At 39.9% G+C, this 17,597-nt stretch overlaps 2 protein-coding genes and 1 non-coding gene across 3 annotated transcripts in view; all 3 read right to left on the reverse strand.

The window, feature by feature from the left end:
* Positions 1-38: 38 nt before the first annotated feature.
* Positions 39-3,976, reverse strand: foxl3 (forkhead box L3). Its single transcript, XM_020924426.2, has 4 exons — positions 3,859-3,976; positions 2,571-2,933; positions 1,488-1,656; positions 39-1,125 (listed from the first exon to the last, which is right to left on the reverse strand). Exons 2-4 carry the CDS (start codon positions 2,783-2,785, stop codon positions 670-672), a joined length of 840 nt encoding a protein of 279 aa, XP_020780085.2. The 5' UTR covers positions 2,786-2,933; positions 3,859-3,976; the 3' UTR covers positions 39-669.
* A 3,766-nt stretch (positions 3,977-7,742) lies between these two features.
* Positions 7,743-17,597, reverse strand: part of fam20cb (FAM20C golgi associated secretory pathway kinase b) — a 70,042-nt gene continuing 60,187 nt past the window's right edge. The window contains exons 4-10 of the mRNA XM_020924141.2: positions 13,668-13,760; positions 11,245-11,360; positions 10,640-10,820; positions 10,389-10,498; positions 10,173-10,314; positions 9,551-9,701; positions 7,743-9,275 (exon numbers count right to left, since the gene is read on the reverse strand). Of these exons, the coding sequence (XP_020779800.1) occupies positions 9,159-9,275; positions 9,551-9,701; positions 10,173-10,314; positions 10,389-10,498; positions 10,640-10,820; positions 11,245-11,360; positions 13,668-13,760 (910 nt within the window). The 3' untranslated portion in view covers positions 7,743-9,158. The remainder of the gene's footprint in view (positions 9,276-9,550; positions 9,702-10,172; positions 10,315-10,388; positions 10,499-10,639; positions 10,821-11,244; positions 11,361-13,667; positions 13,761-17,597) is intronic.
* Positions 11,573-11,645, reverse strand: trnar-ccu (transfer RNA arginine (anticodon CCU)). The gene has a single exon. It is a non-coding gene; the product is annotated as a tRNA-Arg (tRNA).

The following is a 17,597-nucleotide window of genomic DNA, read 5'->3' on the forward strand; positions in this document are numbered from 1 at the left end:
AGCTCTGATCTTGTGATTGATGTGTGCAACATTTGGTTATACACTAAATAATCTGATTTATGATCAGGGTTTTAGGGTTTAGATAAACCTTGACTTAAAATTATATCTTTTGTAGTAGTAATTAGATTGATGGGTTTATATTCTTATCATTATTCATTTTTTGATTTATCTATTTTTTAAATGTAATTGTTTTGAAAATTATACATAAATATTAAATCCAAATATCATATAATGTTATTTTTCTCTTAAAATGGTGGTAAGACATAAATATAAACAATACCAATTCCCAATGTTCTTTGAAATTCTTAAACTTTTTTTAATGATATAAACACTGAATTAAAAATATTTTTAATTCAGTATATTTATAAAATAATAATTCAGTAAAGTATTTATAATTAGTTTCTAATTTAGAGCATACACATAGACCCTGTAAACCGAATATTCTAATACTAACACTCAACACCAAACATGGTTATAACAACACGAGTGCTGTGGCTGCACTGGCCTGTAGTATTCACATTGCAGAGTTTACACAACATGTACCAGCCCCATGTGAGCGACTTGGACGCTTCATTTACATTTGGCAGATTGTTTTTGTTCATGTTGTTTTCCAGTGCTCCCAGACTCATAATGAGCACACATGACTCAGTCCGGGCTCCTGTCTCTCTCTCATAGAGTCCAGAAGTGCAGATTGAGATGCTGAGGCTCCAGGACGTGTATGGGTGCACCCGTGGGTGCAATGTGAAGTGGCCCATGGGTGGTCCTGAAGCCTTGCAGAGGAGGGTCTGGAGTGGACAGGATGTAGTCGATACTGAACTTGATCTCAGACTCTGGTTTGCCCTGGCTGGAGCTGTCGGCCATGTTGTTGTGCGGAGGGCGCTGTCTTTCTGGATGGAGGGGGCACAGGGGTGAGTCCGGGGGGCAGCGGCGGGATGCGGGGGCGGGTGGGTTACTTTCCAGAGGGTGGAAGGGAGGCTCCGCCTCCCGTAGGCCCATCTTCATATTCCTCCTGCGCCGGCGACGTCGGAAGTTCCCGTTTTCAAACAGGTCCAGCATCGACTCACAGCCTGTGGCAAAAGTCCAGAAGTTTCCTTTCCCTTTCTCGTTCCCTTCAGTCCGAGGAACCTAAATACAAACACATGCTTTATCAAAACTACAAATTTTACACAAGTGTGAGGATTTATTATTCTGTATACATTTTTAATTATGTATATTATAGGTCTGTACAAAGTAATCTTTGAACAGATATTTGAGGTGCGTCTACCTTGTATAATAATGTAGAATAGTATTGGTAAATAATATACACATTTCTTTATTCCTATTAGGCTGAAAAGGAAATCAGCCGTATAATCCATATTTCAATATGCAATTTTGGGTTAACATGCCTTTATAATTCACATAATAAATATATTATAAAGTAGTCAGTCATGACATACTTGACCCTCCCTGTATCCCGTGACCTGTATCATGTCTTGTAGGTGCTGTACCTTGATGAAGCAGCTGTTGAGGGACAGGTTATGTCTGATGGAGTTCTGCCATGCCCTTTGGTTGGAGCGATAGTACGGGAACCTCTTCATGATGAACTCATAGATCCCAGACAGAGTCACACGCTGCTCCGGACTCTGCTGGATCGCCATGGCGATCAGAGCTATGTAACTAAACACACATCATACATATTTATTTAAGTCAGCCTTGATAAGCATGCATTTTTGCATTACTTTTAACATCAATGAAAATCATACATTGATGCTTAAAATGAATAAAAACAAGATTATTCTAATCCAGTGTAAGATGTGCTGTAATAATGAATTGGAATAAAATTATTATGAATCTTTCTAAAAAACACCTTTTGAAATAAATGGATTTTAGGCCTAAATCAAAGTTGGGAGAAGAAAGGTCTCTACTCCACTATGCCTTCTTCATTTATTATTTTTTAAAATGCTGTATCAATACAAAGAAAGATAATGCGAAAGAGTGCAACCAAAATACCTATGATGAGATTTTACAAACTTGTGATTTGATCTGTCTTGGTGTGAATGACTGTGCTGATGATTTGGTGGTTTAAAAGTAGGACTGTTTAATTAATACAATTTGAGCTCAGATTGAGAATCTATAATTTCTATTTGTCAGTGATTAGCTTGGGTCTTTTTAATCAAGAAGTCCAACACCGATCCAGTCAGTAAAAGCATGTGTTTTGGAGCAGAGGTCAGACTGGAGGAATAAATTTAACTTTTTTGTGGTAATTATTAAATGTGTCTATTGTTTATGCTAGCTAAATTAATTAATTAAATTTGAAAGCCATTTTATTAGTTTTTAATAAGACAAAATCAAATCTAAAATCAATATTAATCTGTGTGAGAAAAAAAAGATTCTTTTTTTGACATATTGTCCAGCCCTTTTTAAACGTACATCTCTGTGTTTACAGCCTATGGTTTGCTTTACATTCATACATCAATAACACATATTTACAGCAATCTTTAATTAACAATAAAATAAAAAATGATACATAATAGTTGACTTTAAAGAACTTTATATAGGAGTACTTTTTGTAAACGCTAAACGGTTGGTACCTGTAAGCCGGGCGGCACATTTTCTTGTCTTCGTCGGAGGTGGAGTTGGGGTATCCGTCTCCATCGTAGTTGAAGCAGTTGAAGGGGTAGTTGGAGTTATCGAACATGACGCTGCCTTCACGGGTCCCAGGCGAGCTCCGGGTCAGGTCCAGGCTCTGCTCCTCCGTTTGGTCCCCAGCAGCACCAGTGAGTCCCTCTCCTCCAGTCTGCCACATGCTCTGCTCGGCTGCCACTCACTGTTAGCTCGGCCCCCTCCTCGCCCCCTCCTCCTTCGCACCTTCTATAGGCCTACGTCCATTACACTTGTACATTGATCCGAGCACGGGTCACAGAACACAGGTTAACAGTCATGGGGTCCAGACACTGCATAATAAATATAAACATTGATTTTAAATTTGAATTCAGATTAATAGCAATGTGTTAATACAGGAATTTATGAAATGTTTACTTCATGGATTATTTTTCTAAACAAATCACTCTTTAAATTGCGTATGTCAGGTTAGACTTCTCGTTTCAGTAAAACGCAGTTAACATCTTTATGTTTAAGATTTATTGAAAAGTTTTTCCCTAATTTTCAAGTTTATAATTTCACTTCCTGGTTAGACATGGGCTGCAAATATGACTTAGAGGTTATTCCATGCCCTTTACCCCTTTACCTAGCAACCATTTTTAACAAGGACCAAAAATTACACCATGATTAGACCATGACTTTCACTTAAATTGTCTCTGCATTTTGGATGGAATTAGGCATATTTAAAAAACTGAGTTGTATAAACAGCCACTTGCCTGATGTAAAACTATGATAAATACTGATCACAGGTACTATCCCACTAAACCAAGTTATAATTAGAAAAACATGAAAACCTGTCAAAAGCACTTTAAACAGATTTATTTCATAATTTTTATGTTTTAAATTGAAGAAACTATTTCCTTTATTTGTAGGTGCCAGACTGTAGAGATTTGTAATTGTCTTTATTTACAGAACATACTATTAAGGGGCAAAATATATAATGCTGTGTGCAGTTGGAATCTTTATTGAAAAAAAAAACAAAAAAAAACCTGATGAGTTTGGTCATTTTAATGGGGAGGTCTACAGCCAGTTCTCCATCATTAAAAGCAGAGTTCAGACATTAGAAGAATACTATTGCGGCGTATGTAGCCCAATGCTTATCCCACACGCCGCGGCGGGCTAAGACACGGGGTAAAACACTGTGGACGCGTAACTCGGAACAAATGCATATACACGGTACTTGTTTGTCATAGTAGGCATACGCGTTAGAGCGCTTACTTTAAAGCTGCTGCCGTCCGTAGCCATGCACCGATCCCTTCTATATGCAAATCTTTCCTGTTAAAATACGGTCAACAGAAAGTTGCTCCCCGTGCTCACCCCGCCGCCATGATCCAAGGCCTTACACTCAACAGGTGAGCGCGCTCATATATAGGCCACACCACACCCACCGTGCCACCCCCAGACACCGCAGTGTAGTGCACAGAGTTAAAGCGTGTGCACACCAGTCACGTGAGGAAACCAACAGAAAACCCACGAATGGCTCCTACAAATACGTTTGACATTTTTTGGTTGTATTCAATTGCACTGATTAAAAATCTTGTTTGTGTTCAGAAAATTAATCCATATTTAGAAAAGTCATATTTAAATTAATAAGAACAAATAAAATCTAACTGAAAATCATGAAGAAAATATAATACAAAAATACACAAAAAACTTGATCTAATAAATAAACAAAATTTAAAATCAAAATAAAATTAAAACATTTAAAAGGTTTTTTTATAATGTCATTGGGACTATCAGTGTTAGAACCACCCAGCAGTAGTCACTTTTTGCCATATTGAAAGTACTACTATCCCTCCTGCTTGTTGTACATTATACAATTTGTTACATAGTGTTCAAAGGACGCTGCTTAATTCTTTATCCCCAGGCTATAGCACTGGACAGCTCCCGCCTCTTCCTCTGTACTCATTGATTCCTGGGTGGTCCTGTACTTGGTAGTTTTGTTTTATTTTTGCTTCTTTTTATAGACTAATCTCTGTAACTGTACCAGAAACGCGTAGACTGCCCCAAACCAACAAACAAGACCCTTTTACGTCTTTGTTAACTCTTTAGCATCTTTGTGTGTGTGTGTGTGTCCACTCTGGCCTCCGATTAGCCGGGAAGTTTTGGAGATGCTATCTATAATGCTCTATAATGGCCATAAATTGTTTCCGTGCGTATAAAAGCGAGGATGTGTATTTTGAGGGGGGTCTGTTGAACGGGGCGATTGGGGAAGGGGGTCCCGAGGGGAGATGGGGGCCGGTACAAACAGCCTGTAGGTCTGGCGGTGTGTGGGCCCAGCGGAGCACAGCAGCAGCAGCAGCAGTAGCCCATAGCAGCTCTATCAGTCAGGCCTTGAGATATTAAAAGAGTGCATGTTTGTTTCTGATTGGCTAATGTAATGAAGCGGGCAAAAGGTCGAACTCAAACCACCCTGGAATTTTAGGAGCGCTCAGTGGGGATGGGGATGTGGCTTACAAGTTTTCTGTGTTCTTTGGGAAAATGTGTTCAGAAATTAGTCATAGTTATGATTTAAAAGTGCAGCGTGTTTTTTTTCCAGTAGGCGGGTTTGCCATCTGATTGTTTCCATGGAGATGTTATTGCTTTGCTTGGGATGTTTCACAGAATGGCATTAAACAGGTTAGGTGAGGCACCCTTTACATAGTAATTGATAGGTATATTATTATTTACAGTTGTATTGTATATTAATAATACTTGTATAATAATATTATGTAGTATGCTCTAGATCGGAACTCTGACTCCAGGTGTTGTTTTGTATGTGTTATAACAATGCTTGTACTATTAAAAATGTGTAATCAAAACAAAAGTTAATTAAATGTTCAGTATGGGGTGTCATTTTGCTGCACAAAACCTGGTCCTCATCATGCGATAGTCGCTTTTAAAACGCTATTGGAAGGTTTGAAGCTTTATATTTTCTTTGTTATATTTATATTTTAGCTAATGTCAGGTTTTAACCCAGGACGAAAAGTAAGCATTTATCTTGAGTGTAAGAGTTTAAATTTGAGTTTTTTTTGACACTAACATTTATATAAAACATGTTTTGTAGGAGACATGCCTATAGCCATAATCTTACCCTGATGATCATTAGTGGATGTACACACTGAGTCTATTTGCCTTAATGTTACTCCAGAGCAGTTGCAGTCTCACATGAAGTCTCAGAGGTCAGTGCTTCAGGTCTGTGGTGTGATCTGATAAGAGCTCTCTCCCATGACCATTCTTCCTCTGTGTCTGTCTGCAGCCGCTCAGTCATTAGAGCGTGTGTGTCTCTGCGATGCTTGTCTCTGCAGCCTGCCCTCAAACACACAAACACACACACACACCTCTGTACTGTACATATATGCGTGTGCACACATGTTCATGTGTGTTAAACACTGTTGTTTCTGTGGGTGTTTTTAGAGGAAAAGGATAGCAAAACAGAACACTGCATTGATTGTGAGCAGTTCCATAAAAGATAAATAAATATGATTAAATTGAATGATGAAGATGCATAGAAAATGTTTACCAAAATTTTAATATTGTAAAAAAAATTACTTAGATTGACCTTCAAGAATAATGTGTATTCTGGTTCATAGTTATTCACATGCTATTTTGCTTTAGTGTTGTTTTAAGACACAATTTCACATGAGAATACAATATTTTATAGGCCAATATTAGTTAATACAGATGGGGGCAGCTGAAGTGGATATATTTTTTAATGCTCGTATTGTAATCCAGTGGCGTCTTAGGTCTAGTGAATAATAAAAACAATCAGGGGCAACTTTTGTGAATTTATCTTTTGGATATTTTATGGCAAAATACAATATTAATCCTTTGCAGTGACATCATGCTTGGGGTGTTCTATGTGTATCTCTACTGGCGGAATTTTGAGTAGTTACCATAGAGATAATGCACACATTAGCAAACACAGCCAAAAAAGTTTTAAGATAGTGTGAAAACCCAAGAAAAAATACAAAATTGATTTAAACAGGTATTACATTATCCATAAATCCAGTGTTGTCGACTGATGGATAATCCTTTTTGTTAATGTGATACTAGACACTGAAATGTCTGTAGAATATGAAATGGATCAAAGTTTTGATAGCTGTTGCACATAAACCAATGTAAAGTTCACATGTCATGTCAAATTCCTCGTAAAACTGTGAACTGCAATGCAGCAACGTAAAAACTGTCATTCACATGGTTGTACCAAAAGCAGACTTCACAAATGGCCTCTCCATTCACTGACAAGAGTTATTCACATGGACAATATTATTAAAGGGCCCATATTACACTATTTTTTATTTATGTTATAATGTTGCTTATGCAAAGCATACCTGGAGTTGTGTTTTGTTTCATTCACACATGTTTAACACACAAACCCTGGATATTTAAGATGACTTCTTTTCTCAAATTGGTAACAGCCTGTTACACCTTGTAATTTTGAGCTTTGGAGATGTAGACAGACTAATAATAAAACACAATTTCAGGTTTTTGATGAGGTAGCAGCATTATATTATGACTTAAAGTTCACAAGATTCAACTTTGCATAATATGGGACTTTTAAGATACATGTTTCATTAAAACATGTTGCTACGATCCTAAAATTTCAAACTCAACTTTGATACTAAGGCAAGACATTAAATCGTAGTACTTTATTTTATATTACTGTTCTGTTTTATCCCTCAGTCGTCGAGGTAGGTACCATAGTAGTCCATGGGTGTACTTGCTTATACTTGCTCTGGTACAGCTCAAGGTCATTCTAAAGCTATTTAGGAAAGGTTCTTTTCTGTCCTGTGAATTTGACTTTTTTATTACTGATACTTGTTCAAATGAGTATACTAGCATACAATACTAGTTTTAGTATCAATTAGTATCTGATTTTCGATAATTTTGACAACCCTAAGTAAATAGCAATTTTAAAAAAAAATATTAAAATGTGTATGTGGTTTTATAATAAACCTATATTGTATGTTATTCTATATAAAATGCAATTTATTAGTTCTCCTCTAACAACTATGAAACTGGCAATTGTTGTTAGTGATAGTTTCGTTTTACTTATTCATACTTCATCTGTGTTATATTTTATTTTTAAAAAACACAACAGGACCACAATTCTGCTCATTTTGTTTATTGCACTTAAAACCATGATGCAAAGAAAATTTAAAATAAAACCACAGAAACCATGAGTTGAATAGAAAAGTAGCATTTTCACTTGGACAACACTTCATCTACTAAACCCAGCCACACTCGCTCACACTCTAAACTGACACGAGACGATGGCAACCGCAGGACCCCCATGTGAACACACGTATCCCTCCGCCTGCCCCGACACCTCATACCTGGGACGAATGGATCCACACATTCAAGTATTTCTATCATTGCACAGGCACTAGATTTTCCTACATTATATATTAACTCTCAGCCAAAGAGCCAACTGCCCACAGTCACAGTTAAGCAATCAGCTGGTATGAATGAAATATACATCCTGGAAAAGAATCTCTCCACAACAGTAACATCAAATATATTACAAAGAAATCATATCAAAACTCTTTGTCTCACATTGGCTTTTGGTACCATCAACCTAATCCAATAAAGCAGACAGTAGTTAGTAACAGGAGGTGTAAACAAAGGCGTGGGCTTGCTCATGTCTGACATTGTTCAGAAGCAGGCGTAGTACTGTTAGAGTGGTGAGTACTGTTAAACTGGAGCAAGAGGCACAGATCCAGCAGTGGCTTTAGTACATGCCCCCTTTGCCCTCTTCTGGACAAATGAGGAAGTACACCTCTCATGTTGCATTGATGATCCCTTTAAACTGAAAATTGTGTTACTGCTTAATTAATTTTAAATAAATATGAATTTTAATAAATACTCTTTCAAGGACATAGAACATTTATGGGCAAATTATCAGACAACTCCAGGAGTAAGCCTGCACTCCAATCAAATAATATTATCTCCAGTACCAATGTCAAGAGCCACAACAGCTCAATTAAAAAGAAAAGACACTTTTGCAGCAAATAATTCTCTTGATTATTAAGACAACAGGAACCTCTTCCTCCTCCACTGTGAGAGTTCAACCCAAACCCCTGGGAATACCAACAATACTAAGAAACACAGAGTTCAGCTGCAGAGAGGAAGCGGCCCTTTAAAGTCCCCCAGAATTCACTGAATTCAAACATTGTCCTGCACCAGTGGACCAGCAGAGGGTGTGGTAGTGCTGCGAGGAGCCCATTGGTGCCAGCTGGACTTACACTATCCTACATTAGAGTCGTCATAACAGGGGGCTTGAGCAGTCCATACTTTAGTTAAAAAACATATCCCACATCCTTTTAAATGCAAAGTCCCTTGCATTGTAAGCAGTAGTGCACATAGAGTCATTGCACTGTTTTGGGTCCTATCCAGCAGGCGGCAGGTCCAGACCACAGGCAGGTGGTCCGCAGTGGTCCCAGTGAGAGCAGCACAGATGGGCTCAGACCAGAGTCCAGTTCAAAGCTTCATTCCCCCGAGCTCCAGCTCAGTCTGAGCTGTCACACCACACTCAGCTACCTCCGGCGAGGGCCATTGTGGCCCGGCTCTGTGCCTGGCTCCCCCTGGAGGTCATCCTCCACCACGTAACTATAGCCCTCCTTCTCGATGCATTCAGCCAATACCCTCAGCACCTGGACACAGAGAGCACAGGACCAAGTCAGACATGAATAATGAAGGAGAGGGCTGCAGAACAGTCAGCAGTAATCACTGGATGTCTTCAAACATTTAGACCCGCTCTAGGCACTCCTAGAAAGACTCATTTTCAACAAAACAAAGTTTATGCCACAATAAGACTGCACAAGTTGACCTTTACTATTCATTTACAGATAGCAGAACTCTGCAAGTACACACTGTATAGTCTTCCTAAGCTAAGAGTAGCTGAGCTCTACTGAGTTTTGGCTCTGACCTGGCGCAGTCTGCGGTCCAAGGCGTCCAGGTGTGGCTGGATGAGGATGGGGCTGAGGCGGTCCCGGAGCAGGGACTCTGCCATCAGCACAGACAGCTTATATTCCTCTTTAGCCAGCAGCTGCAGCCGGAGGTGTGTGGACTTCCTGACTCTGCAGAAAAAAAGCAGCAGGGGGTACATGTCAGTGGCCACAGCGCACAGTGATAGCCCTGTTCTGCAAAACCAAAGTCTATATATCATCTACTTCATATTACAGAGTGTTACTTTAGGAGCAGGCTTTTTACAGTGTATGCAGTTTATAGTACATAGTTTCACCTAATAAAAGCCTTCTCAACTTTGAAGAATAAAAACCAGAAGGATATTTATATTTTACCACTATTTGAGGAAAATATACAAGTTTATTACTGAAGGTCCCATATAGAACATGTAGACTGGAAACTTGATCTATTCTAACATGGGCAAAGAGAGATCAAAGCTTGTCCTCACAACTAAAAGTAATGCGTGTCAATAAAACAAAAAAACTAATGAGGAGGAAAGCAAATATCTTTACTTTTAAGAAGTGTATAATAATAAACTAAAAGCTAGTATGGCTAATGTTCTATGTAAACATACACATGTGTACCTGCAGCACTGGCTCAGTGGCACCAGAATAGAGAGTTCATCATGAGAATGCTTCCCAAACCCTCTGCCATTGTCCAGGTGAATGATGAAGGTCTCGTTCCCAAACTTCTCAAAGGTCTCGTAGTGGTGACGATCCATGTTTCCTGGAAAAAGGTTAGTAAACATTAGCTTGCTTTAGTTATAGTGTGGTCCCATGAGGTGTTGTATCAGGACTCACCCATTAGAAAGTCAAAGATGGTCATGTCCATAACATCCAGCAGTCTTGTCCCAGTGTCATAAGGAGGAGTCTGTTTGACCTCTTCACAGTAGTCAGGGTCCACCTCCCATCTGGAAATTCACAATCAAGCTTTAGTCCATATTGAATTTGAATAGGGTTATTGCTATATATTTTACATTAACTTGTTTTTAAAATATTTTTATAAATACAATATATTTCAATTAAGATTATGTAGATCTCCCTTGACTCACTCTGCCTTCTTGCGTTTGTGGTAGGAGCGTCTCCAGGGGTTCCTCCAGGTCTTGCGTTTGGCCAGGGCGAGATCTGGGAGAAAAGCAGCCATAGAGCCCTCGATCTGGTCAGGTTTGCCGCACAGAGCGTGCTCAGTGGAGCAGTAGTAGGAGCACTCGCCGTAGAAACACACATTATTGGCTGTGCATGCAAAGACACACAAACACTCTTATTAATGAGGGCAAATATATGTTCTGTGAAAGTACTTAGTGATAAATACTGTTGTTAGATGACATGCCTATTTGAGAAGCAAAGTGCATATATTTAAAACACCATAATAAATTACCCTGGACTATTTGTATTAATTGCTGTGATCCACAGTACTTTGAATCCTGTGAGGATAGTCCATATGTTTAATATGCAAAGTAAAAAGTATCATGCTAATGAGGTGTCATGCTGGTGCCAGTGTCCCCTGATAACACTAATCCCAGGCAAATGAATATTCAGGACACAGGACGCTCCACATTCTAAAGCAGGACAACTGCTCTTTAATGCATTAGCCTCAACATGTCAGGAACTGAACTCTCAACGCTGTGACAAATGTGTGTGTGTGTGTTTTAGTCACCTGGAGATATGAAGAAGGTCTTCCACAGTTTTTTGTCCCGTGTCATATCTCGGATCTCCTTTGTCATGTTGACCAATCGACCCGCTACAGGAGGAACCCGGCGAAAGTCCAGCACCCTGCACACAGAAGGTAAATTTGGACAAATGTTTAAAGAAGCACCGAGCATATTGTCATTTAAATATATGCACTTCTATTCTATTGGTAGAATAATGATTAAATTAAATCTTATACATGTCAAAATAATGTAAATAAGAGAATAAAAGTCCATAACCAGACATGTGCTAAAATAGCCATTGAATTTACTTCACACCATGAAAAAAAGCCAATCCACCCCAGATGGGACTCGAACCCACAATCCCTGGCTTAGGAGGCCAGTGCCTTATCCATTAGGCCACTGGGGCACACATTCCATTGAATGGTTAAAGAAAATACACAACAACTGCCACCAGAGGGCACTCTCATGCAGCAGATGGGTCTTTGAGCTCTGTTAATGACTCTTGCTCACAGTTTCTTGTAGAACTGCATCATTTTTCTGTACTCTCATGTCCCATCTAATGAAAGTAATTTAAAGAGTAATATTACACATTTATATTTAGGCCTACACTTTCTACCATAAAAACCTTGTATGTCTGTTGTGCCACACAGGTCTTACACTAGTGCTGCAGGAAACCTCCAGCTCCAACATGAGCACAGGCTCTTTAAAAATGAATATCCCTGACAAAACTTAATGACCACAGCCCCAGGGCACAGACACTGAGAGAGATAACGAACACGAGCGCCCAACGAACGATGACAGCCCACGGACACAAGCAGGAGACAAAGAGGAGAACACCAGACAGGAGCAGGAGACGAAGAGGAGAACACCAGACAAGAGCAGGAGACGAAGAGGAGAACACCAGACAAGAGCAGGCGAGGAAGAGAAGAAGAACACCAGACAGACAGGAGCAGGTGAGGAAGAGAAGAACACCAGACAGACAGGAGCAGGTGAGGAAGAGGAGGAGAACACTAGACAGACAGAAACAGGCGAGAAAGAGAACATAAAGTGTTTGTTATTCGGGGCCAGGGTTACCACCAAATTGTCCCCTTGGTTCATCACTTCAGACTCCCATGGATGGGCGTAGATCACCCCCTGCTTTTGGCGAGGGCACAGTGCACACTCACATGAGAGGAGAGTATGGGGGGATATTTTCAGGATGAATGGAGTCTTATAAGTCATTGTGTGCAGATGACTCTTTTCTGCCTAATGCAGCAAACGCACTTCCCATTTAAATCCAATCACATAATTAATGAGGTGTAGCGTCTATAGGAGGAGACAGTGTATTGTGTGTGGGGTTTGAACAGGGCCTTATGCGTCTGCGGCCCCCAGGGAGGCACTGTAGCCTAAGCCTCTGCACCAGCAGCAGCTCTGTAGCCAGTCACTAATTTAGAACAGACAAAATAAGGGAAAAAACACAGCAGTGCTTTTGGCTAACCCTGCCTGCCTTATATTTAGAATGGGCACAGGCCTTTCATGCCTTTGGTTTCCTCCTCTTCCTCCTAACCCACACATGTGCTGAGGAGAGCAGCGGGCCAGCAGATGTGGAGCACAACAAACTGTTCTCTCATACACTTCTGGTGACGTGTGTGTATGTGCCTGAAGGAGGAGCAGGTCCTCACATGTGTGTGTGTACGTGCACATGCGTGTGACTTCAGCATCACCTTCACAGCACCTACACACCTCACACTCCAACAGCATAGAGCTCATAAAAGTACAGTACAGTGACGTCTAAACTTACAGTCTAATATAGTGTGCACAAACAACCTGGGCTGAGCCCGTAGTGTTAAGAGGAAAGTGTGTGCGTGCGTGTGTGTGTCGGTACATGCAGAGGAGGCACAGCTCTGCTCAGGACTCTCAGCTGCAGGACTCATGGCTACACTGTGTGGGACTCATGAACACCCAGTGTGGACAGCACACAGGCCTGCTGCAGAGGAAGAGCACTGTGCTCTCACACACTGTGTGGAGATGTGGGACCCACTCCATTCATACAGACACAGACACAAGACCTGCAACTCAACTCAGCCAAATCTTTCCTTTTTACAAGGCTTTCTGTGCATCAGACATGAGCAGTGCTAGTAATACTGTATAAATAGAAAGACTGTTGTGCAGGTCTTCAGTCCTCCATGGGGTTAATGAGCAAAGAGGCAATTGAGCAATCAGAGAAGAACCAAGCACTGGTGCTGGAGCTGAGGCTATCAGAGAGAGGGGCTCCCAATACTGCTACCACACAAATTGTACTAAACACAATTCACACAGCTCATTCACAACCGTCTAAGTGGGGTCTGTTTTACTTTGTATATCCGTTTTTATTTTGAAAAGATAAACATGCTTCCACCCCCAAAAGCAGGATCCCTCACTAGATGGAGCACTGTTCACGTAAACCTACCTGTCCAGATGAAAAGCAGCGATCTCAGCGTTGTGCCTCTCAAAGTCAGAGAAGTAGAAGAAGTCTGGAGGAGTTTGCTGCTCCCGGGTTTGCCTGTAGGTGCACACAGAGACAACAGGTACACATTAGAAACAGATTTAAAACTACATTACATTACAAAAAGGAACAAAACATTTCTTCAGTACAACTTGTGCACTTTTCCAATATTTAGCATTAAACTACAACATATGTAAACCATTGTTTTACATTTTGTCCATTGCGATGTTGATCTAAAACAGCTTGATTGTACAAATGAGTTGATTCCCTTCTTGCCTGAACTGCAGAACTGGGAAGCATTGCCTCTTGACAGTTTAGAACAATATACCTATACATCTACCTAAAAGGTATTTTCAGAACACACAAGCCATGACTGTAGGATAGTACAGCATTACTAAAACATGCATGAATCAATCAAGGTACAACTACAAGCTAATGATGCGAGAACTCTATTAGAACAGCTCATGAAAGTCGATTTTCCATAACAAGTTCCCTTTAAAAGTTAAAAGACTCCACAGACTTTGTGAGAAATAACTGCTCCACTATAAAGGCACGTCCTTGCCTGGCCGAGTGACAGTGGATACGGGTTTTGCAACATTGTAGAGGAGTGAGCCTTAGACATCTGAAGGTCACAGACTTCACTCTCTCTCTACCTATTTCTGTCCAGCCGCCTGTGATCCTTTCCCCCCCAAAAAAGAAAAAAAAGAAAAACTGCTTTCCACACACATTCTGCCTTAAAGCTCTTCTGTAGCTGTTAAAGAGGCTTAAATCTCACCGCCGATGGAACGCCAGCCAAAAACGGAGCCGGGGTCAAAAGGAAGTGCAGGTGAAAAAGGCAGTATTGAAAATATGTTAATGTTTAATTCAATAAACCTTTCGGAGCGGTAAAGAGTGGATCAGCCCAGCGTCGCATTTCCCTCTCTTTGTCCTGAGTAGTTGCATATTGGAGTTATTTTGTCCCCATTCTTTCTATTGACGAGACTTTTCAGGAAGGCAGCTGACTGAGTGCAATGATTTGGATGGCGACCATTTGGGCTCCAGCTTGTTGAAGGAGGATGAGAAGAATGGAAACTATCTTGGCAACTTCTTTTGCTCTCTCCTGCTCCCTCCGGATGTCTCTCTCTCTCACACTCTTTCGTGTTTACTGCGCTCAAATCCTCTATCTCACCTCCTCCTCTTCGGCAGAACGCTTTCTCACCATTTTTTTTTTGTATTCAAGACCTAATACTTTTCTCTGTGTGTGTGTGTGTGTCTGCCTCTCCTCCTCAGCTGGCGGGGTTGATTGTAACTGCACAGCTGCACGGTCGACATATGCACCACTCATTAACTAAACCCACGTCAGGCACGGAAAGGCGCTCATCCACTAAAAATTCCTCAATTTCCTCCACTTTTTTGTTCAACACTCATCTTGTGTCACGGCCTAATCACTCTCAATCCAAGTTAGCAGAAAATGAGGGCAAAACAGAGGCTGCGTAGTATTAATAAAGCCCTAATGTGACCCTATATGCTCGCATCAGGTCTTCTGAGTTCAGCACCATATGGCTAAGTACATTTCTCCAGATGCACAGCGCAATTGAGGTGAATAACTGTTACAACATGGGGGAATTGGGTAATATTATAATTGTATAATGTGTTAAAGGTGCACTATGTTAATTTTCTGGTGGAGGCTGCTTGTTTCCATGGAGAACTTACAGCTTTACCTGCAACATTCTACTGTACAAGTAAGAATTAGTAAAAAAGTGAAGTGTGTGAGAGTGTTGGTGGTGGTCAGGGAGGGCAATTCTGTCAGTCTGCCCCAGGGCAACTGTAGCTATAAATAGTAGCTTGCCACCACTGAGTGTGGAGTGAATGCACCATAATATTTACAATAATAATACAGGATTACTCAAACATGAAATAAACAAAGCACAACTGCCGGTATGTTTTTGATGAGGTAACAGCATTATATTATGGCTTAAAGCTCACAAGAGTCAATCTGTGCAATATAGAACCTTTAACTGTTTAATATTACTGGTGTTTTTATTGCTAAAACAAAACCTTCAGAAACTTGCATTCTTTCTGTGCAGAGTAAATAGACAGGAGAGAGTTCAATACCATACTGTGAAACATCCTAGGCAAAGCAATAACCTCTCACTGGAGACAAGCAGGTGGCAAACACTTAATGGATATGTTCAATAATAACAGCATACTGTTGCAACTTCTATTGTAAATGCTTAAGCCTTGACGCCAAGTAAGGCCCTTAAAGACACACTTTGTAAGGTTTTATAGTACTCAAACTTAAAAAAAATATATATATATTGTGTTGCTTACTGTAGAGGACAATAAAGCCTACCCACAGGCCCAAAAAGTTATACAATTGTCAATAAAGGCCTCTCAGTAAAATGAATCACGAGAAATAAATAAGCCATGTCCACAGATTTGTTTACCAGAATTTACCTGTGAAATGATTTCCAATGTGCCCTTTACATCAAACTAACTTTGCAAACATCACACATATCCGATATACAAGTTATAGATGTTTACTCGTATTCAAAAACACGGCAACCTCTCTCACTCTTTCTGTTTCTCTTCCGTCTCTCCTTTTGACTCTCCTCATGTCAAGAATAAAATGATAGTGACTTTGAACAGGGCGAGCTGTGTCTATTTATGCCGTTATCATTCAGGCAGGCATAGGAACTGAGTGTATGGGCGTGTTACAGATGAAAACTCAGTGGGCAAAGTTGCTCTTGGATTTATTCTCTGACAAATGTGGGAGCTGTTTGTCTCGGGCAAATAAATCCATCTTGCCGTGTTACATAAGACAGCATGCTACTTTCCTTCTCCAGCTGAATGAGTTTTTAACAGATCGATTTGCTCTGAAGAGATTATTATTAGTCGCTCTGAGGCAAATTTGAGGTATTATTTTAGTCTTTTAGATTGAAAAGAGATCGTGTTTTTGCTTGGACCACAGGTAGTAATTACTGGATTCAGTGATTAAAAACAAAAAAGTATTGCAAAATAAGTCGGCCCTGCTGAATGCATTTTATATTGTTGTATTATTCCTACTAAGGTTTCATTAGTTTTGCACGTCTATACAAAGAAATACAAAGTATTACACTGCTATCGGTTATTAATTATACATAACATATTTAGATTGCTATGTTATTTTTTATTGTTTTAAAAATGCTATATACGCAGAAAATAGTCCTGCTCCCTTTCCCCTTGCTATCACAACACAATCAGCTATAAGGAGGGTTTAAATAGGCCCGGTAGAGATTGTAAGATTACCCAAACATGCACGGATGACATATAAAACCACTTCAGGCATGTTTTTGATGAGGGAACAAAGTTATAACATGGTGGAAAGCGTCCAAAAGTTGTATAATGCCCGCTCTTAAAGAATAGGGGTGAGCAATGTTGACAAAAATTAATATTAATATTGATTTGTAGTATGACGACAATGATAATCGTGAGAAATTTGGGTGAAAAAAATATTAAAACTTGCCTTAAATTCTTCAAAAGTGCAGAAAATATCACTTCATACTCTTAGCTGGAAGATCACAACATATGTTTATGCCATTCAGCTCAGCTCATTACAATTTGATATTGTCCTTATTCTCCCCATTCATTTCAATTGAGGATTTGGGAAAAGTTTTGCCGCTAAAAAATGAAATAAAGTAGGTTTATTTCTGTAAAATGTTCAATGTTCATGTGCACCAACAAGTCAACACTGCAGTGATTATTGAGAAGCTTTAAAACTGCTATCTAATCTGGATAGAACTTATTTGCTGTGAGATTGGTAGCCCTGTACAAAATAACACACAACCCCAATGACAATGACGGTGCCCACAGCAACTTACGGAATAAGGTGAATAGTGCCAACCTCTACTAGGATTGCAGTTAGAATCAGTCCCT

This window comes from Boleophthalmus pectinirostris, unplaced genomic scaffold, assembly GCF_026225935.1.
Source record: "Boleophthalmus pectinirostris isolate CB_2022bp ecotype Guang Dong unplaced genomic scaffold, ASM2622593v1 HiC_scaffold_14, whole genome shotgun sequence".
NCBI classification, from domain to species: domain Eukaryota; kingdom Metazoa; phylum Chordata; class Actinopteri; order Gobiiformes; family Gobiidae; genus Boleophthalmus; species Boleophthalmus pectinirostris.